At 41.5% G+C, this 23,206-nt stretch overlaps 1 protein-coding gene across 1 annotated transcript; it reads left to right on the top strand.

Moving 5' to 3' along the window:
* The first annotated feature begins 19,468 nt into the window (after window positions 1-19,468).
* On the top strand, window positions 19,469-22,966 carry LOC109905029 (E3 ubiquitin-protein ligase RNF4-like). The gene is made up of 8 exons (XM_020502153.2): window positions 19,469-19,615; window positions 20,269-20,381; window positions 20,759-20,897; window positions 20,974-21,050; window positions 21,217-21,229; window positions 21,362-21,485; window positions 21,696-21,747; window positions 21,874-22,966. Exons 2-8 carry the CDS (start codon window positions 20,370-20,372, stop codon window positions 22,021-22,023), a joined length of 567 nt encoding a protein of 188 aa, XP_020357742.1. The 5' UTR covers window positions 19,469-19,615; window positions 20,269-20,369; the 3' UTR covers window positions 22,024-22,966.
* Window positions 22,967-23,206: the final 240 nt, after the last annotated feature.

Below are 23,206 nucleotides of genomic sequence, written 5' to 3'. Positions count from 1 at the left end.
AAGAGTGTGAGTCTGTATGCTAGAAAAATAGTAATAGAAATAGTAGATACTACTGTACCCCTGATAATTTGGTCAGATAACCGTGTGCGTGTGTGTGTGTGTGTGTGTACAGTAGGTGACATGTCCATGATAGCTATCTAATAACTATAGTTATGCTAGGTATGTGGTTTGGCATATCATGTTCATGTCTATGTAGAAGAAGACTGTAGGAGGAAGTGGAGAGGACTCAGGGACAGGTATCAGAGAGAGAGAAGAAGAGGTCTGGGTCAGCAGCTTCAGGCCAGCAGCCTTGGCACTTCTGCCACATTCTTTCTTTTCTGGATCCATTTATTGTGCCTAGGGCAACGAGTGGCAATTTTACAGCCAGACCCTTTACTACGTCATCCACAAGTGTTGTCGCCACCGGTGCATATACTGTACTCTATATCATCTACTGCATCTTTATGTAATACATGTATCACTAGCCCCTTTAAACTATGCCACTTTGTTTACATACTCATCTCATATGTATATACTATACTCGATACCATCTACTGCATCTTGCATATGCCGCTCTGTACCATCACTCATTCATATATCTTTATGTACATATTCTTTATCCCTTTACACTTGTGTGTATAAGGTAGTAGTTTTGGAATTGTTAGTTAGATTACTCGTTGGTTATTACTGCATTGTCGGAACTAGAAGCACAAGCATTTCGGAACACTCGCATTAACATCTGCTAACCATGTGTATGTGACAAATACATTTGATTTGATTTGATCAAGACCCTCAACGTCACCTTCAAATGCGACCATCACCTCCACCGGTGGAGTGAGACCCTCTACAACATCATCCACGAGTATGACCACCACCGGTGCAGCCATGGAAGATGATGAAATGGAGGAAGCAACTCTGGATCTAGGACCACCTGAGATTATTATGAACCTCATGGAAGTGACCACTGAGGATCTCGTTGAACAGGATGTGGCCGTGGAGAGAAACAAAGAGAGAAACGAAGAGGAACAACGTCACACCAGCCCCCAGATCCACTCAACTCATTTCAGCAGAGGCTCTCCTCCAAGCCGTCGAGAGGGATGCAGCCCAACCTGATGCTCACAGGAAGGAGGATGAAGAGACCCTCTTTACCATGAGCCTGGTGCCAACACTGAAGAGGCTGCCTCAGCAAAGAAAAGCAGCAGTCAAGGTTAAAAATGTATCAGCTGCTTTTCGAAGCCGAGTTCAATGCTACGTCTTTTTTTCTCCCACATCACAGGTAGTGTCATAAGTGCAACAGTGAAGTAAAGTAGGTCATTTTTACAGTATAGTCATGTAGGTTAATTGGTATTTCAGATCAAAGTATTAATATGAGGCAAATGTATAGCTGTTGTTTCTGGGTTAGAAAATATCCTAAAACAGTTTGCTGTCAAAATATCTGCCTGTCATATTCATCTTTTGATCTGAAATACAAATTCCATGAGTAAACAGCAAGTATTACCAACTTTACCACACTGTTCCTATATTTATGCCACTAACTACACTATACAAGCAGTATTTAGTTAACATAAATCTCACCTTTTATGGTGTCATATTATGTTAAGCTTGTATGTGTTGTTTTTCTCTTCCTTTTCAGAAATTGAGTCAATTTAGCCGACCAGCTTACAGGAAGGACAGGAAGAGGAGAGGAGTTGTCTGGTTGTTGTTTTGACCTCCCTCGTTGTACCTTTCTTTTCACACACATCAGTTCTGTTTAAATTCAGTCAATTAATTTGTTTATAAAGTCTTAGGATAGCATTCATTATTAGTGTTACATAGATTTCTGAATTGAAACTCATACGGAGTTTTCACAGATGCTCTTGGTCTCTTACGAGACTAAAGGTCAATATATTTATTTCATTTAAAACCACTTGAAAACCAGGGTGTTGCAACTTTTTGTGAAGTTATGTTCCATCGACTGGTCCGTGACGTCCAGGGGCCATTTGTTTGTTTAGCTGTGTTATGGCTACATATTATTCCCTTTTTCTCAGAGACAGAGACACACCTCTTCGTACCTCAGATCTCCAGTGCCCTGCCCTCTCTCTCTTTATGGCCATGTCTGAAGTTCCCCTACTACGTCTAGGCTTTATGAGTAGTCCCTGTATCGGTCTGCAGTTGTGCCAAAAATACATGCTCTTGCTGTTCTCTTACAGATTACAGGCTACACATTCATTTTTGAAATATATTTTTTTTACACGCACGCACACACACCTCTTTCAATAGTTAATTTTTTGTAAAAAAAAATGACAACACACATACCTGTCATGTTCTTTCCTGTACTTGAATACTTATTCAATTATAATGTTTTCATAGTCAGTTGTTTCAGTTGTTTATTAATATCTAATTTAGACTTAATCTGCTTATTTCTTCCCTACACCTTTGCAGATCAAAGACAAGATGAAAGTAAAAACACATTATTTTCCTAATTCGTTTTTTTCCCACCTGTATTTTGTCAGGCCAGTGAACATGGTGGTAAACTGTACTATTTGTATGGACCCTAGGTTACCTAGGTTACCCTTTCCCTTTGTTATCATACTAACTGTATGTCGTATAACCTTAATTAGTGCTCCCACTCACCTGGTGTATGCCAGGTGTGTATAATACTGACGTTAGTGGGAGAGGGAAGGGGTTAATGTGTGGTCTTTACTCACAAATTTCACTTAAATATAGCCTCCAAATGAAGAGAGACAAGGATACATAAAGTAATCTGGGGGAAAAAATGCTATTTTATGGACAATGGTGGATGGTTCTTAAAATAACCTTTGTGTTATGGGGCTCTTAAAACGGCCGTTTCACTCCACGGCATACTGCCATGGGACTTCACCTGCTGGTGATGAGTAGTAGGTGGTCAGCTTCTCCCTCACCTGGAGTGCCTGTCTGGGGGCGTTGTTGGCACCTGCCCTGGTGACATCAGGAAGGTGACCATTTGGCGTGCCCATCTCCATCCGGAGCGGCTCCTGGAATGACCTGCAGGTAGTTGTGGAGAACACATGTGGCCTTCACGCAGGCATCGACATTTGAGAGGCTGAGACCAAGCACTCTCCAATACATTCTCCACCTGGCTGCCAGAATCCCACAGGCACATTCAACAACTAACCTTTCCCTGGATAGTCGTTTGTTATAGATCCCTACAAGCGTTGGCCATGGCAGCTGACGTCCAGCGTAGGGCCTTATGAGGTTGTGTCTAAAGGGAAGGCCTCGTCGCCGGCGAAGACGTGTGAAACGGGTCCCAGGTCTTCAACCCCAGGGAGTGATGCAGGAGGTGGAATCTCCAATGTGCCATCCTGAAGTGCCTGGCCGAAGGTAGAGTCCCGGTCCCGCCATCACTTCCCTTGCCGTAAGCACCAACATCGACAAAACGGAAACATTAGAAGGCATCTACAACAGCCAAGAGTACAACTGAATATGTACCCTTGTAGTTGTAGAACTGCGAACCTGAGCACGGTAGAGTCTGGATTACTTCATGTTTCCCGGCAATGGAGCCAAGACAGTTGGGGAAGTTCCACCTCTCCAGGAACACGGCAGCGATGGTCCTCCAGTCTTCCTCCTTGGGGACAGGCATGTATTCACCAACCAGACAGTCCCAAATGGCTTGTGCCACAGAGGAGACAATGCCTGCCACCGTGGACCATCCAACTCCAAAGCTGAATCCAATGGTCCTGTAGGAGTCCCCTGTCACCAAGAATCTGAAATGTAATTCAAAATAATGAGCAATACTGTGTGTAACTTGAAATGGGTTATTTTTGGTTCCATATATAACCTTTTCCCCAAAGGGTTCTACCTGGAACCAAAACGGGTTATCCTATGGGGAAAGCAGAAGGACACGTGTGGAACCATTTTTCACAGAGTGTAAGTGATTCCAATAAGAATTTAATGAATGACCAACTGTCTTGAACAACAAGTGGTCCTGGAGAAGACTAGCCTACCTCCATCAGAATAGAGGGCACCCCAACTTTCTTTTCATTTGGTAACATTGCATCATTAAAATAAAATATTAAACCAACTTTGGGAAAAGTTATAGTCCTAATGAACATTCTGTAAAAGTACATCTCATGTCACATAAGGGCTATTAACTAGAGAGCCTTTTAGCTAGCTAGGTTACACATAAAATATATCTAATATCAATCAATTACGGTATCAAAAGCTTTAAAAATTCACTAGAATTTAGCTTACCGGAGACAAATCGCCAGGCGTTCAACTGGGCTAATGGACTCCCGGTAGTTGGTATCCATCCGGGCGATCCTGGCTCCAACCATCTTGAGCAGGTAATCGAACTCAAATAATATGTCTGCTACTTGGCAAATACATTTATACACATATGTAAAGAAACTATGCAATCAAACTGTTTTTATTATTTAATCCCACATTTATTTATTTTACTGGATATGTGTGCAACAAAAATTCGACATTCACATGTTGCTACTTTCTGTCAAGTTTACTCATACAATTTGATGCATATGTTCGATAAATGGAACGTATGCACCACACAGAACGCAATGCAACTGCCTCTGCAACGCAATGCTGCAAGGCAAACGCAGTTTTCCATTGGAAATGAATGTACTTCTGGTGTACCAAAGCGTTTATAACAGTACAGATGAAGATGAAAATGATCAGGCCTACTGTACATCTTACTGTAGAAATTATTGTTGAAACTAGTCTAGGTTGGAACTGTTGCTGTTAAAAACAAGTAATAATTTGTATTCTGAACTGGAATAAACTGATTTAAGCAAGATGCTTTTTGAGGCAAACACACTCACACAGTTCTGGTTTGCTCATCTACTGCAGGAAGCGGTCTCCTGCCTGACTGAGAAAGCAGTTGATATTCTGATCCAGTTTGGCACCACATAACTATATGAGTCAGGGTTCTCAACTCTGACATACTTTAAAAAAAGCATGTACAGAAACAGTGTCAATGCTGAGTATGACCTCAGTGTTGCACTGTTAAAAACTGAGCCCAGAATAGACATGCTTGTTGAAAACTTCAACCAGACACACACCTCTCATTATGACTGTGTGTGTGTGTATTTTCTGGTCTACATCTGTGTGGTGTGATCAATCAGTTTATTCTAGTTCAGAATTTAAAATATGTATTGTATTCTTCACTGTTGACGTTGAGGCTGGTGTTTTGTGGGTACTATTTAATGAAGATGCCAGTTGAGGAATTGTGAGGTGTCTGTTTCTCAAACTAGACACTCTAATGTACTTGTCCTCTTGCTCAGTTATTCACCGGGGCCTCACACTCTTTCTATTCTGGTTAGAGCCAGTTCGAGCTGTTCTGTGAAGGGAGTAGTACACAGCGTTGTAAAAGATCTTCAGTTTCTTGGCAATTTCTCGCATGGAATTTCTCAGAACAAGAATAGACTGATGAGTTTCAGAAGGAAGTTCTTTGTTTCTGGCCATTTTAAGCCTGTAATCGAAACCACAAATGCTGATGCTCCAGATACTCAACTAGTCTAAAGAAGGCCAGTTTTATTGCTTCTTTAATCTGGACAACAGTTTTCAGCTGTGCTAACATAATTGCAAAAGGGTTTGATAATGATCAATTAGCCTTTTAAAATGATACACTTGGATTAGCTAACACAAAGTGCCATTGGAACAGGAGTGATGGTGATAATGGGCCTCTGTACGCCTATTTAGACATTCCATTAATAATCTGCCGTTTCCAGCTACAATAGTCATTTACAACATTAACAATGTCTACACTGTATTTCTGATCAATTTAATGTTATTTTAATGGACAAGAAAATGTGCTTTCTTTCAAAAACAAGGACATTTCTAAGTGGCCCCAAACGTTTGAACAGTAGTGTACTTATAGTTGCGTATTTTCCTAAGCTTGAGTCCCAGGAAAAACATTTCTAATTTGGGTCCCAGGCTGAAAAAGTTTAAGAGTACGTACCACCTTTACTTCTGTGCTTTAAGTGCCATCGGATGGGGCATGTTGCTAATGTGTGCAAAGGTCAAATGAGATGTGCAAAGAGTGTTGGGGATCACTAGTATGGGAAATGTGGGACTGATGCTAAAGTTAAATGTTGTAACTGCGACACAGAACATGCAGTATATGGAGGATGTGAGGTACAACTCAAAGCCATGGAAGCGCAGAGGTACAAATTTACTAACAATGTATCCTATGAGGAAGTTCGGAAAGTGAATAATGAACCTAGTGTTCAAAATACTCCAGATACAGCATATCGGCAGATAGTGGCCGCGCCGAGGACGCCAGTGGAACCTCAGCCGATTGTTTAATGTGATATGCGAGCATAAATGCTTGTACATAAATGATCATACATTCCAAGATGGGGTAGCAGTGCAGACGTGTTTTGTTCGTCCTCTCGTGTACTTCTGTATTTTTCGTCCTTTTTTGTATATATTTCAATTTAATTTAAAATTATTTTCCATTTTAAATCAATTATACCTTCCGGTAACCTGCCTCACCCAATGTGATATGGAACCACTATTTATTTATTTAATTTTTTTAGACCTTATAGCCAGAACCACCTAGCCATCAGAAGCTAGCCATCAGCAGCTAACCAGCTAATTAGCCACACACTATTTAGTCATTGTTAGCCACTGCTAGCGGCCTTTACCTTCTGCAAGGATACCACCCCTTTTTTTAGCCTGGATAATACCTGCCAGCCTACCAGTATCGGACTGTTTCTCCACTACAATTGCTGTCCCCTGGACCCTATGATCACTTGGCTACATAGCTGATGCCTGCTGGACTGTCCATTAATCACGGTACTCCATTCTGTTTATTTTTGTTTATCTGTCGGCCCCAGCCGCGAACTCAGGCTCTGGGTGTAGTTAACCGACACTTTCTGCCAATTCATTGCCATTTTACCTGTTGTTGTTGTCTTAGCTGATTAGCTGTTGTTGTCTTATCTAGCTCTCACAATGAACACCTGTGATTGCTTTATGCCTCGCTTTATGTCTCTTTCAATTTTCAATATGCCTGTTCCTCTGCGTGTGCCCTGCGTGTCCCCAGGCACCCTCATTTGTTGAATTCTGTGATCAAAAAAGCCATGCATGTTAACATCAGAAGCCTCCTCCCTAAGTTTGTTTTACTCACTGCTTTAGCACACTCCGCCAACCCTGATGTCCTTGCCGTGTCTGAATCCTGGCTTAGGAAAGCCACCAAAAATTCTGAGATTTCCATACCCAACTACAACATTTTCCGTCAAGATAGAACTGCCAACGGGGGAGGAGTTGCAATCTACTGCAGAGTTCTGTCATACTTTCCAGGCCTATGTGTCACAGTATTTCTTCTGTCCCTCTCCTCGCCCCAACCTGGGCTTGAACCAGGGACCCTCTGCACACATCAACAACAGCCACCCTCGAAGCATTGTTACCCATCGCGCAACAAAAGCCACGGCCCTTGCAGAGCAAGGGGAACAACTACTTCAGGTCTCAGAGCGAGTGACGTCACCGATTGAAACGTTATTAGCGCGCACCACCGCTAACTAGCTAACCATTTCACATCGGTTACATATGCCGAAACAGTTCAAACTTCTAATTTAAAAAATGTATCTCTCCAGAAATAAGTCTCTCACTGTTGCCGCCTGTTATCAACCCCCCTCCGCTCCCAGCTTTTCCCTGGACACCATATGTGAATTAATCGGCCTCCATCTAGCTTCAGAGTTTGTTCTGTTAGGTGACCTAAACTGGGATATGCTTAACACCCCGGCAGTCCTACAATCTAAGCTAGATGCACTCAACCTCACACAAATCATCAAGGAACCCACCAGGTACAACACTAAATCCGTAAACATGGGCACCCTCATAGACATTATCCTGACCAACTTGCCCTCCAAGTACACCTCTGCTGTTATCAATCAGGATCTCAGCGATCACTGCCTCTTTGCCTGTATCCGCTATGGGTCCGCGGTCAAACGACCACCCCTCATCACTGTCAAACGCTCCCTCAAATCGGAGGGCCTTTTGTCCGGACCTCTGGGTGTCTCTATGGGGGCACCACAGGGTTCTATTCTCGTGCCGACTCCATCTGTAAATATCCCACCCAATCTACCTACCTCAACCCCATGATGTTTTTATGTACTTTTCTGCTCTTTTGCACACCAGTATCTCTACTTGCACATCATCATCTGCTCATTTATCACTCCAGTGTTAATCTGCTAAATTGTAATTCTTCGCTACTATGGCCTATTTATTGCCTACCTCATGCTTTTTGCAAACACTGTATATAGACTATGTTTTCCTACTGTGTCATTGACTTGTTTATTGTGTTATTGGCTTGTTTATTGTTTATTCTATGTTATTCCATGTGTAACTCTGTGTTGTTGTCTGTGTCACACTGCTTTGCTTTATCTTGGCCAGGTCGCAGTTGTAAATGCGAACTTGTTCTCAACTAGCCTACCTGGTTTAATTAAGGTGAAATAAAAAATAAATAAATAAAAAGAACAAATTATTATTTACAATGACGGCCTACCCCGTCCAAACCTGGACGACGCTGGGCCAATTATGAGCTGCCCTATGAAACTTCCATTCACGGCGGGATGTGATTCAGCCTGGATTCAGCCTTCTTGCACTGAGATGCAGTGCCTTAGACCGCTGCGCCACTCGGGAGCCCAAAAAGCCACTCCCATACCGGGAGTTGATAGCTGATAGCTAATAGACAAGAATTGAAGAAGTTTATACATGGCTTAGATGTTTTACTGGATGTGGTGTGTATACAAGAAACATGGTTTAATCCTCAGTTGGATTATATTGTACCTGGGTTTATTTCTGTGAGAGGTGATGGAATAGAGGGTCCGGGTGGTGGGTGTGCTACATTTATCAAATAAGGTGTAGCAGATAGAGTGATACATGGTTTCAAAGCGCATGAATGTGGGGCGGTGGAGATGTGTAGAGAAGGGGGTAATATCACGTCGTTGAATTACTATAATCCTTGTAAACCCATTTCTGTATCTGAATTAGACACAGTTGCGAAATCCAGTTCAAGTTCTAAGGAGATATGTTGTGGAAATGTCTATGCGCATAACAGTTTGTGGGGCAGCAATAACACAAATTCCAATAGTTCAGTTGTTGAAGATTGAATGAGAGGTACATCGTCATGTCCTCCATTGCTGGTATATGTGAGTGGGATGTGAAGAATCCACAATAGGTAGTGATAATTTCATGTGCAATGGTGATTTTAGCACGTAAATCTTGGTGGGGCAAACAAACAAAAGAATATGGGCTGCATGCCAGCAAAGCCACTACACTACACTAAACAATACATAAACTGCACTATAACGGTGACAAATGGTGCCCACAAACTGTTATGACCTACATAAAGCTTCCCCAACAGCAGAGTCCCAACATCTTACCACTGCTACACCTGGCTATCAGCAGAGCCTTGTCTGGCAGCGAATCAATTCGTTCAGCCTCATTTACTGCCTTTAAAAAAAACATAACTTACAGTGGCGATTTTAGCATCTAAATCTTGGTGGGGCAAAAAGAAAAGAAAAGTGGGCTGCATGCCAGCAAAGCCACTACTCAATACTAAACAATACATTAATTGCACTATAACGGTGACAAACGGTGCCCACAAACTGTTAGGGCCTAAATAAAGCTGTCCCTACAGCAGAGTCCCAACACGTACCAGTTCATTCAGCCTCATTTACTGCCTTTAAAAAAAACATAGCTGATATGGCTCACTTGCTTAAACAAATTTGGTTTATACGGACATTTGAGATGTACAAACTATGGCATAAGGGGACAACAAGCCAATAAGAGGCAATCCATAATTTCGATTAATTTACGCTGTTAGTAGCCTATATGTCTCAGCCTAATAATTTTGTCTATTTTCACCTCTTAATTTCGCCTACTGTTCTGACTTGGTGGTGCACATGTAACCTGTTTTTGAGAAATATAATGATTGAATATTGTAAGAGCTTTTCACTGCCTCTTCTGCCCTGAATGACTGGTCGCCACTAGTCATGTGCAACATAGATCTTGACGTATGTTTCAGAAAAGGGAACTGGTTTCAAATTGGTGCTTTAACAAAGCAAACGCAGAACTTTTTTACACTTTGTGTGGAAAAGAGGGTCATAAATTGTCAATGGAAAGGTCGGTAGAAGACTGTGCTGCATCTGTCAATTCAGTCATATTGGATGCTGCCTTATTGGCTATTCCAATAAGAGGGGGGAATGGTAGACTAAAGATAGTACATGCTTCAGTCCACCAAGGAACTAAGGCCATCCATTGTGATAATGCTTTTAAAACTTTGAAGAATCATTTTACATTTGATAGCAGAGAAAGAGAGTGTTGGCCTGGAAAGTCATTAAGAATGCAAAGAAAGGTGCAAGGCGGGAATTCTGTTCTTCTAGGGAGGGAAACAACTGGGGGATGTGTGGAAAATGTTAAAGAGGATGATGGGGAAAGGAAAGACAGTACAGATACCGTGTTGGCTGAGGAAAATGTTACGTCTGTTTCAAACAAAGAATAAGCAGGTGCTCTAGGAAGAGCTTTTGCAGCAGTGCATAAAGTTGACAATCTAAGTGATGAATGTAAAAGATGTAAGGAAGAAAAGCTAAGAATGCATGAAGGTGTTTACCGTAAGAAGTGTGATTCTGGAGAGTCACTGAATGCTTCATTAACCATGTTTGAAATAACGAGGGCCTTGGAGGGGTGTGGTTGTACTGCTCCAGGTGAAGATTGATTATGCTACATTATGTTTAAACATCTGCCTACAGAAGTTCTGGGAAAGATTGAGTTAATTTAAGAAAATATGGAGGAGAGGAGTGCTACCATCAGGATGGAAACGTGCTGTGGTTTTGCCTTTTGTGAAGCCTGGTAAAGATCCATCCAGTCCTGCTAGTTAAAGACCTATTGCACTTACAGTAAATCTCTGTAAACTAATGGAACAGTTGTTTGTAGGCAGATTGATGTGTTATCTGGAACATAGGGGTCTATTAAGTCCATACCAGAGTGGATTCCGAAAAGGAAGGACTCCCCTTGATGCATTGGTTAAAGTTAGTATTGAGGTGACCAAAGTTTTGGCAATGAAGGATGTGATGTCAATAGTATACTTTGATATTGAAAGACTATATGATACAATGTGGCGGGAAGGTCTACTGATTGAATTGAATGGAATGGGTATTAGTGGGAGAATGTACACCTGGATAATGGATTTCTTGTTTGACTGAACCTTCCAGGTCAGGGTGAGTTATCAAGAGAATATGAGGTGGAAAATGGAAATCCACAGGATAGTGCTATAACTATCTTATTCACGTTGAAGATTGATTATTATCTTTTGGGATATTGGACAGGGCATAGGGGCGGGGCGGCCTTATATACAGATGATGGTGCCATTTGGAAAAGGGGAAGGAATATTCCTTATGAAGTAGAGAAAATGCAAGGTGCTGTCCATGGAACAGTAGAGGAGAGGGTAGTAAGTTTTAAGTTCCTCGGCGTACACATCACAGACAAACTGAATTGGTCCACCCACACAGACAGCATCGTGAAGAAGGCGCAGCAGCACCTCTTCAACCTCAGGAGGCTGAAGAAATTCGGCTTGTCACCAAAAGCATTCACAAATTTCTACAGATGCACAATCGAGAGCATCCTGTCGGGCTGTATCACCGCCTGGTACGGCAACTCCTCCGCCCACAACCGTAAGGCTCTCCAGAGGGTAGTGAGGTCTGCACAACGCATCACCGGGGGCAAACTACCTTCCTTCCAGGACACCTACACCACCCGATGTCACAGGAAGGCCATAAAGATCATCAAGGACAACAACCACCCGAGCATCAAAGCTGGGACCGAGAGACTGAAAAACAGCTTCTATCTCAAGGCCATCAGACTGTTAAACAGCAACCACTAACATTGAGTGGCTGCTGCCAACACACTGACTCAACTCCAGTCACTTTAATAATGGGAATTGATGGGAAATTATGTAAAATATATCACTAGCCACTTTAAACAATGCTACCTAATATAATGTTTACATACCCTACATTATTCATCTCATATGTATACGTATATACTGCATCTTTATGTAATACATGTCTCACTAGCCACTTTAACTATGCCACTTTGTTTACATACTCATCTCATATGTATATACTGCACTCAATACCATCTACTGTATCTTGCCTATGCAGCTCTGTACCATCACTAATTCATATATCTTTATGTACATATTCTTTATCCCCTTACACTTGTGTCTATAAGGTAGTAGTTTTGGAATTGTTAGCTAGATTACTTGTTGGTTATTACTGCATTGTCGGAACTAGAAGCACAAGCATTTCGCTACACTCGCATTAACATCTGCTAACCATGTGTATGTGACAAATACAATTTGATTTGATTTGACTTAGCAGTAGAGGAATAGTCTTTATCATGAGGTTTCAAGTTATCTGTGTCAAGGTGCTGTTGTAGCTGTAGAGGAATGGTCTTTATCATGGGGTTTCAAGTTATCTGTCTCAAGGTGCTTTTGTAGCAGTAGAGGTCTTTATCATGGGGTTTCAAGTTATCTGTCTCAAGGTGCTTTTGTAGCAGTAGAGGAGTGGTCTTTATCATGGGGTTTCAAGTTATCTGTATCAAGGTGTTGTTGTAGATATATGGCGTGTAGAAATTCGAAGAGGGTGGCCAGCAGAGATAGGTGATATGGGCTGAGGGAAGCTGAGGGTTGGGATGGGGAACTGGAGACATGTGGGAGTGGAGTTGCTGGACAGAGGATAGAATGACAGAAAGATAAAAGTCAAAATAAACAAAAAAAGAGTATGTTTGAATGACACTGAGGGGCAACACTCTTACATTTAGTGCCGTGCAGGTGTTTGTTCACGTGTAAACATGCATATACACACACCTGTATTCAAACGCACACGTGCACAACCACGTGGACACACACACACACACATACAAACATGTAAATAGTGCCACCCATGCACTCAAACGTATACAGTTGGCCTTTGTTGTCCTTGATGTCTTTTGTTTTTGCATTGTTGTTTTCCTTTGTTTTTCTCTTGTTCCTTTTGTTGGTTGAGTTTTTATGTGTGTGTGTGTGTGGGGGGAAGGGGGGGGGGGGGGGCGATCTTGGATGGTTGTTGGCCTGGCAGTTAGGCGCTTGGGCCAGAGGCCGATAGGTCGATGGTTCAGGTTGGAGATCTATCAACACACCCTTAGACGGGGCGCTTGACCTTGATTGCTCCTGTGGGTGGCTCTGGTTGGGAGTCTGTTAGTTGACTGAATGTAATATAAATGTTTTTATAGTACTAGGAAATCTGTATGGGAGATCATGTCATATAATGGGAACAGAAGGGAGGAAGTTATGTTGTGTAGGATGAGATTAGGGCATAGAGGATTTAATTCCTCTTTGAAATTTACAGGGAAACATGGTACAGGAATGTGTAATGGCTGTTTGGTAGAGGAAACGGTTGAACATTTATTATTATTTTGTGAAATGTATGCTGTAGAATGGTAGAGGTTGTTTGACAGGGTCAGAGAGGTTGGACAGGAATGGTGAGCGGATGGGTGCGGTGATGGGAGTAGTGAGGTTTGTAGGGAATGCTTTTATTCAATTAGAAATTCTGGGTTAGTTAAGAGAATATAGAGGTATAGATAGGTTGTGACCGGCCTCACACTCCAGTGCAGCAGGTGGTGTATGCAACTGTCATTTGGTTGCGATTCGCCCAAAAAACGTAAAGAAAAAGTTGTGAAGACCCAGTGGGGTGCAGAAGGAGCAGGCAGCCATGGGAGGAGGTCGAAAATGGAGGCGGATAGTGCGGACTAAATGGATGAAATGGAGAAAAAGTTGGTGAAGCAACAGCTGTGCTGGAATGAGAACAATATGGGTGTCAGTTCTGATGGTATGGAGCGGGAGGAAGAGGGTCAAGGACCAGAATGGTCAGTAGTGGAAAGATGTAGGAAGAAGAGAGATCATGAGACAGAAAGCAGTGAAACGTGAGTGAAGAAAGCATAAAGAGGGCCAAGGTAGGAAGCAAGAGTAATGATGTGTTGGAGTGGAAAGTGGTGAAAGTGTTTGAGGAGACCACAGGGCCTCACTTACAACCTATCCAACTAACTACTGCCGTAGAGAAAGAGGTAGGTGAAGTGAAATTAGCTCGGCTCATTGGAAATGGTAGATTGTTAATATTGTGTGGTAGCCACGCTCAGCAAGGGAAGATTTTGAAAATGGAAAAACTTAATGGGAAGAAGATTAAAAGCCAGGCAGGTACCTGGTGCATATGCTAGATTGAGGGGAGCCATCACTGGGGTCCCAATATCTATGTCCATAGATGATATTAAAGAAAATGTGAAGTGAGGCAGAGTGATTGAGGCCAAAAGGTTGATCAGTAGGAAAGAGGATCAAAGAAGTGAAAGCTTATCAGTGATGGAGAGGTTTGAGAAAGTCTTGCCGGAAAAAGAACAGAACGGATTCCTTAATTTCAATGTTAGAGAATGTGTCCCATATGCACTGCAGTGTTTTAAATGGCAAAGAATGGGACATGTAGCTGCTCAGTGTAAAGGAAAGAAAAGTGTGGAGGGACACATGATGGAGCTTACATAAATGTACCTGTAGTAAGTGGACCTACTGTCGGGGCTGGTGCTTCTGATGGTCCTGGCATGGTTTCGAGGCCTGTTCAGAAATCTTGTGCTCAAGGTTATCAATACGACCCGGGTTGAAGGTTATTGCGGAGACGGCAAAAGAGATATTGGGGGTAACAGATGTTACTGTTGAAAAGGTTGTTGACATGCTGAACAATCCTAAGGGTGTGTTTCAGCGTGATATAGATACAGTTTAATGGGATAGGGGGGTTGGGGAGGGTTTTGGGGGGAGGTGGGGGGGAGGGTGTGGTAGTTAGTAGGGATGTATTTGTTTTTTTTGTTCATTGTAGTAAAGAATTGGGCAGATCACGATTGATCGTACATTCAGCACAGTAGGTGGCGGCATGCACTTAAACGATTGTTTGCGGACCGCCATGATATCATAGAAGAAGAAGAAGAAGAAGAAGAAGAAGGGGGAAAAATGAAAAAAAGAAGAAAGGAAGAAGTCCAGAGCTGGGCATGTTGGACTGGGACACGTTTTAATACAGCCTCTCATTTTACAGTGGGACTGCCGTGGTTCTGTGGAGCCTAGTTATGCTAATATATTTGAGACCAGTGTATTGCAGTTAATTTCATATTTTACTTAATAAGTCAAATATATTTGAGTAGTAAACAGGAAAACAACTAGTCCCAGACAGTTCTCAATAGAACATACCAGAGTGGCATCGTTTACTAGGCTATCTAAATAATAGTGATCATAGGTTACCACAAGTCTTGGAATACATTGAGTTTGTTGACAAAACAGACCATGGGACGCCTTTTCACACGGATATTTATTTGTCAAAGGTCTGTGGTGGGTCTGTGTAAATAAACTATGTGATTATATTGGAGACAGGTTTATTGCGGTGAATGTCATCTGTTAATTTACTGTTATAGCATTTCTAAGTAGCAGCCATATCAGCCAGGGAAAATAATGGTTCTCACTTTATGATAGATCATTCAGATTTTCTGCCTGACTGTGGCACTCTTTACCTGAATTGTTAGGATTTTCTTGTGATCACAACAAAATACTTATTTTGCTCAAATAGAGATAATTAGTTTTCTTTGAAAAGATGGTCCTGGCTGAGAATATAACATTCTGTTTTCTGCCTGAATGTGGCGCTGTTTGCCATAATTCTCTGGATTATTTTGTGACCAGAACAAATCTTTTTATTTTACTCAACTACAGATTTAATTAAATGGTGTGTCTTTGAAAAGGTGGGCCTGGCTGACATGAAAAATACATTAAGGGGTCTCCCGAGCGGCACAGCTGTCTAAGGCACTGCATCGCAGTGCTTGAGGCGTCACTACAGACCTGGGTTTGATCCCAGGCTGTGTCACAACCCGGCCGTGACCAGGTGGCGCACAGTTGGTCCAGCATCGTCCGGGTTAGGGGAGGCTTTGGCCGGGTGGCTTTACTTGTCTCATCGTGCTCTAGCGACTCCTTGTGGCAGGCCGGGCGCCTGCAGGCTGACTTCAGTTGTCAGTTGAACAGTGTTTCCTCCAACACATTGGTGCAGCTGGCTTCAGAGTTAAGCAGGCGGGTGTTAAGAAGCGCGGTTTGGCGGGTCATGTTTCCGAGGACACATGACTCGATCTTCTCCTCTCCCGAGCCCATTGGAGAGTTGCAGTGATGAGACAAGAGCGTAATTGGATCGCAATTGGATATCACTAAATTGGGGAGAAAAAGTGGGTAAAAAAAATAAAAATGTTTAAATACATTAAGGGGAAAGGATCCAAAGGCTTATTATCATTCTGCACATCTCTTTATTTACAATGCTGGCTGTCATGGTTAACACAAACGCAGGACATTGAATGCTACCTGAATTGACTCAACAAGATCAAAAAGGTGTGTATCTGTGTTAGTCAGATTATCCAGTGTCCATAGCAACACTATTGATTATTCTCTACCACCAGTGTATGTAGTGTACTATGGTGTTAGTCATGTTCTCACTAACAGTCATCTATAATCTCTCTCTGTCTCCCCTTCCGGAGGGCCTGAGGCTCTTGGACCGCGACTGAGGACACCCTGGCCTGACACCTGGACGTGCCTGGCCCTATCCCACCTAGCCCCGCTCTACCTGCCTGTTACTTTAAAGTCCACAATTAACATGTACAGATCTGGATCCATTGTCTTACCTACTACTGCAACAACTTGTGTCAATCATTTGACCTTTTATAGAATATTATTTTTTACTAATGACTCCAAGGTTTGTGACTATCAACATTGGCTGCATATCCATTGTCCTTCTTCCAAAGTGTGGACATGCACATTTCTTCTCATCTCAGGGATTTAACAATGATGTAAAGTAGCTGAAACTAATGCTTACTCCTATCCAATGCTTGGATATCCATGAGGAGAGGGATGGACAATTGGTATGCAGCCATTGATTTCAGGTGGCTTCATCAACAGATGGGATGTGTACCAAATGGCAACCTATTCTGTATATACAGTTTATTCGGAATGTATTCAGATCCTTTCCCATTTTTCCCATTTAGTTACGTTACCGCCTTGTTTTAAAATGGATTAAATACATTTCCTCATCAATCTACACATAATACCAAATAATGACAAAGCGAAAACAGTTATAAGAAAAATATATTCTAAGATTCTAAAAAAAGTATTCAGACCCTTTGCTATGAGACTCGAAATTGAACTCAGGTGCAGCGACGCTCCCCATCCAACCTGACAGATCTTGAGATCTGTCAGGTTAAATCCTCGTGGATTGATGACGAATTGAAAAATTGTATGGTTGAGAGGGATGAGGCAAAAGGAATGGCAAATAAGTCTGGCTGCCCAACTGATTGGCAAACATCCTGCAAGTTGAGAAATCATGTGACTAAACTGAATAAAAAGAAGAAGAAACTACACTATGAAACAAAGATAAATGACAAAGAATTAAAGTAAAAAGCCTTGGAGCACCTTAAATTACATTTTGGGCAAAAAGGCAAACATCTCCATCGTTCAATGAATCAGATGGCTCATTCATCACAAAACCCACTGATATTGCCAACTACTTTAATGATTGTTTCATTGGCAAGATCAGCCAATTTAGGCATGACATGCCAGCAATAAACGCTGACACTACACATCCAAGTATATCTGACCAAATTATGAAAGACAAGCATTGTCATTTTGAATTCTGTAAAGTGAGTGTGGAAGAGGTGAAATAAATATTGCTGTCTATCAACAATGACAAGCCACCGGGGTCTGACAACTTGGATGGAAAATTACTGAGGATGATAGCGGACGATATTGTCACTCCTATTTGCCATATCTTCAATTTAAGCCTACTAGAAAGTGTGTGCCCTCAGGCCTGGAGGGAAGAAAAAGCCATTCAGCTACATAATAGTAAAGCCCACCTTTACTGGCTCAAATAGTTGACCAATCAGCCTGTTACCAACCCTTAGTAAACTTTTCGGAAAAAATTGTGTTTGACCAGATACTATTTGCATTGCCCCCCCCCCTCTTTTACACTGCTTCTATTCTCTGTTATTATCTATGCATAGTCACTTTAATAACTCTACCTACAGTACATGTACATATTACCTCGACTAACCGGTGCCCCAGCACACTGACTCTGTACCCCCTGTATATAGCCTCACTATTGTTATTTTACTGCTGCTCTTTAATTATTTGTTACTTTTATTTCTTATTCTTCTTTTTAAAAGGTATTTTTTAAACTGCATTGTTGGTTAGGACTTGTAAGTAAGCATTTCACTCTAAGGTTTGCACCTGTTGTATTCAGCGCATGTGACAAATAAAATGTGATTTGACTATACACGTACACATGGATTTTGTGTTGTAGATATGTGGTAGTAGAGTAGGGGCCTGAGGGCACACACTTAATGTGTTGTGAAATGTGTTGTGAATATATTGTAATGTTTTTTTTTTATTGTTTAACTGCCTTAATTTTCCTGGACCCTGGGAAGAGTAGCTGCTGCCTTGGCAGGAACTAATGGGGATCCATAATAAATACAAATACACCACATGCACTGGGGATAGAAAATAATCAATAGTGTTGCTATGGACACTGGATAATCTGACTAACACACACACACACCTGTTTGACCTCACTGAGTCAATTCGGGTAGCATTCAATGTCCTGTGTTTGTGTAAACCATGGCAGCCAGCATTGTAAATAAAAAGATGTGCCAAACGATAATCCGCCTCTGGATACTTTCCCCTTAATGTATTATTCAGGTCAGCCCACCTTTTAAAAGAAACACAATTCCATTAAATCTCTAGCTGAGTAAAATTACTGGTTTTGTTCTGTTCACTAGACAATCCAGAAAATAACGGTAAACAGCGCCACATTCAGGCAGAAAACGGAATGTTATATTCTAAAACTAATTATCTCTATTTGAGCAAAATAAGTATTTTTGTTGTGATCACATGAAAATCCTAAAAATGCAGGTAAAGAGTGCCACAGTCAGGCAGAACATCTGAATGTTCTATCATAAAGTGAGAACAATTATTTTCCCTAGCTGATATGGCTTCTACTTCTACTCTAGAAATGCTATACGAGTAAAAGAACAGATGACATTCACCGCAATAAACCTGTCTCCAATATAATCGTATAGTTTACACAGACCCACCGCGGACCTTTGACAAATACACCTTAGGTGAGAAAAGGCGTCCCATGGTCTGTGTTGTCAAGTAACTCAATGTATTCCAAACACTGGTGGTAACCAGATGATCCCAATAATTTAGGTAGCCTAGTAAACGATGCCCCTCTGGTATTTTCTATTGTGAACTGCCTGGAACTCGTTGTTGTTTCCCTGTTTACTACTGAAATATATTTCTACTTAACTCAAGGACGAAATTAAATGCAATACACTGATCTCAACTAGGCTACACATGACCATTGTGGACCCATTGTAAAACGACAAGCTTAAAAGTCCCAGTCCAACGTAACCCAGCTCTGCCCACCGGGGCTGCTGCTGCATTTTTTCATTCTATGAAGGTGGGGCGTGTGGATGCGATCAGCCAACCCAACCCCAAAGAAGAAGAAGCGTTTCCCGTTGTATTTGGTTAGCAGGCTGCAGGAGAGAGGAAGTTGATTTTCAAAAAGTATGTACCATTTTAAACCTGGATTATTTATAATTTAATACATCTAGCTGTCACTCACCCAAATGTTGAATGTTTTTGTTAACGTTAGGTTAAGATGACTCGGGTTGTAAACCTATTTTACAAGGAGGTAGAGCTTGCATAGGAGCATGTTAGCGTTATTAGCTAAATTAGCTGGCTTTGCTCTTTAGCTAAAATGTTAATTCTCGCTACTATAGCTCATGTTTTCATTATCCACTGGATTTGTGATAATCAGATACGCATGTCATGCTTAATAAACCGTGTTAATGACTATGTTCTCGGGATAAACCTACGCTTCTTGATGAGCTGCCCTGCTCAGACCCAGCTAATATGCAAGCTAACCTCATTAACTTAGCTAGCTAACCAGCTGTTTTTGGTATCACAGCAGCTAAACCACACAACAATTGGTTAGTTATGTTTGTGGATAAACGTAGCTAGTATATAAACTCACGTTGTATTTCTCTAAGCAGAGATTGAGATGGATTGTGGTGCTGTTTGGTTTTATTAGCTCGCTAATGTTAATAAGTTTATTTTTCAACAACAACAAATATTGTAAAGGCTCATGCCTAGTGCGTGTTGTTTATCAGATGTGACTGCTTGTTTTGTAACGTCATTGGTTTATTTTATTTCTCCAGATTACTGTTAAATTGGTCTCGAGCTTGAGTCGGAACAGATGTAGATTTATCAGCGTGTACTATATTTGACCGATTTTCATCCACACCTTTCCCATCACAACATGAGCAGTACAGTAAGTTCTCACCTTTACATCCCTCGTTTTTTTTTTGACACAGAGAAAATGTCAGTTCTGCTGAGCGCAACGATGTGAAAATTCCTTGCAACTTCCAGTGTACGTTTACTGTGAACACTGAGGCTGTACCCACTGAGGCTATTTGATCATAATGTAGGCCTACCAGAGTGGCCTAACGTCAAACGACGGAGGAAATGCATCCCATAACATTTTTAACATGTAAATGGCTGATCTAGCATTCAGCCTACGGTAGCAGGCAATGTGTAGTGTTTGTTGTAGGCCCACATTCCTGCCACATGATAACCCTCCAAAACCTTCAGTTTCATTTTCACTTAAGCAAAGGGGTCTGGTTACTAAAAAGCAGTACTTTGTCACAGACACAGAGGAAGAGAAGGACTGGAGCCCCCTCAAGTTCCAGACGCACAGCCAAGAGTAGCAGAGTCACCACCACTATGCCACTTCGTGCAGCAGCCGCTGCTGAGACCATTGCTGTGCTGGAGAGCAGTAGGACTAGCAGTGAGTACCAATGGCTTTATGCCTTTCTCTCTGGTTGATTATGGATAGGTTTCAAACCCTTCTTTTGGCTGTGCAGGTGAGGAGGTGGTGGACTTGACATGTGAAGGTTCTGAGTCAACTGTGGTTGACTTGACCAACAATGATTCTGTGGTGGTGAGTTTGGGAGCTCTCTCTATGCAAATAATGATGTATGCATTAGCTGTTTTAATTGTATTGATAACAATAAGTGTTTGTCACTGTTTAAAGACTGAAATGTTGACATTTTATGTTTCTATTCTCTTCTTTTCCACCACTGCATGATTGCGAATGGGGAAACCAGGTTGTCGATGAAGGTAATTCATTGTTTTCCTCAATCACAGAGATTAAGATTAACTATGTTTTGACCCTCAAGTAATCATGCATCACTACATCAGACAAACTATGTTAGAAAAATGCATGTTTATCTGCTAAATGGCATATATCAGGGCTTCAGGGCAGACGTGGACTTGGCGGTGAGAGTTACGTGCTGAGCAGTGATGAGGAGGGGGATACCAATGGGAGCCTCAGTGCTGACCTTCTATCTTCTCTACAGGCCAGCAGTAGAGCCAGGTACTAACAACCTCTCTGACATGATAATCTTATCAGATGACATATAAAATTGTAAAAAAAATAATAATAATTTTACTAGAATATTTGTGTTAAGGCACATAAAAGCATCAATCTCATTCATCCATTTATCCAATCATAATATTGGCATGTGACCACTGAAATCATGACCTTGGGTTGCGGTAGATCCTGATGGTCTGGTGTTCTCCACAGGTCTACGCCAGGTACAGTCAGCTGCCCAGTGTGTATGGACTCCTATGCTGAGGTAAGAGAAGCATACATCATTGTGTGTGTGAAGGTGACTATGCCAAACTGTTTCTGTAATTGCTGTGTAGCTACCAGAATGTGAAGTTGTCTCTTCAACTAAGATTCTGTTTTCCTCTTCCTTTAGATCATTGAAAGTGGCAGACTAGTGGTCTCCACAAAATGTGGTCACCTTTTCTGCAGTCAGTGCCTCCGCGACTCACTGTCGAGATCCCACACTTGCCCAACCTGCAGAAAGAAACTGACCCACAGGCAATACCACCCCATATACATCTGATGCCAAACACCCATGACTCATCCACCCACTGGTTTCACCCTCCAAACCTGCAACACTTTGAATCATACCTGACTTTCACTGCCCCCTACTGGACAAGCATACCTTTTTGTTTACATACACATTCAACCGATGTTTCTTCTACAATGACTCTCATGCCAGCAGACATTCACCTACATTTGAAGAAAAAGAAACGTATTCCACCGATTCTCGTACTGCTGGTCATTAATTTCACAGTAATCAGATCGTTGTGGATCTGCATCACCAGTGACCACAACCAAGAAAAAACTAAGCTCAGAAGCTATATTACCTTTTGATCAGATACTGTTTTAATGAAATGCCACATTTTAGAATTTTATTTTAATTTAGCAACTTGGTCTTTTTATTTTTATCTTAAGAAGTCACATGTTGTGTCGATGGCAATAGCACATGTGAATGGCACTTAAGTTGCTCTATGCAGAAATCGCGCCACCATTTCCTATATGCTAAAACTCTAATAGTTAGCCTAATGTCAGTTTATATGACAAAATAAGCTAGTATAGTGTAGAGAATCATTGTACATCTAAACATTGAAATATATTTTCCATAACCAAAAATATTGTTTCAGCTTTTTTAAGCTTGTGTACAAAACTGAACGTAAGACTCAAATAGAACATAGAAATAGAACAGATAAAAGCGGTATTAGACTTGCTTTAAAGTAGAATAGATCTATAACCCAAATTTCTATGCGAATTTGGTCTGGTTGGTCAAAAAGTTACATGTTGCCACAGGAGACCCAACTCTAACTCCAGTAGAAGCATCTGATTATTGCTGCTGAGTAGGTGGCTGTCTGAATGGTGGGTGTTGCTTGAATTTGGTCATAACCATTGTAAATAATTTTGTGTGTGTGGATAGAGATAGATAAAGGATAAGTTAATTTAAGGTTCAATAAAAATGTTGATTGAAAGTATTGTTTCAGGTATCTTTGTGACAGAAACTGAGAAGAGACCCCGAGGTAGGAGAGTGCATTGTTGAGCACTCATGCTAACCTGAGAGATCTACAATTCCTGTCAAAAGTTTGGATGTACCTACTCATTCAAGGGTTTCTTTATTTGTACTATTTTCTACATTGTAGAATAATAGGGAAGACATCAAAACTATGAAATAACTCATGGCATCATGTAGAAACTGAAAGTGTTAAACCAAT

Source organism: Oncorhynchus kisutch, linkage group LG15 (assembly GCF_002021735.2).
Source record: "Oncorhynchus kisutch isolate 150728-3 linkage group LG15, Okis_V2, whole genome shotgun sequence".
NCBI lineage: Eukaryota > Metazoa > Chordata > Actinopteri > Salmoniformes > Salmonidae > Oncorhynchus > Oncorhynchus kisutch.
This window is presented reverse-complemented; position numbering and strand designations above follow the sequence as displayed.

Bases quoted from the DNA above. Each gene is read 5' to 3' on its own strand.
- LOC109905029 (XM_020502153.2), top strand. The intron at 20,898-20,973 runs GTGAGTACCAAT...TTGGCTGTGCAG, and splicing joins GGAGAGCAGTAGGACTAGCA to GTGAGGAGGTGGTGGACTTG. The intron at 21,486-21,695 runs GTACTAACAACC...TGTTCTCCACAG, and splicing joins CAGGCCAGCAGTAGAGCCAG to GTCTACGCCAGGTACAGTCA.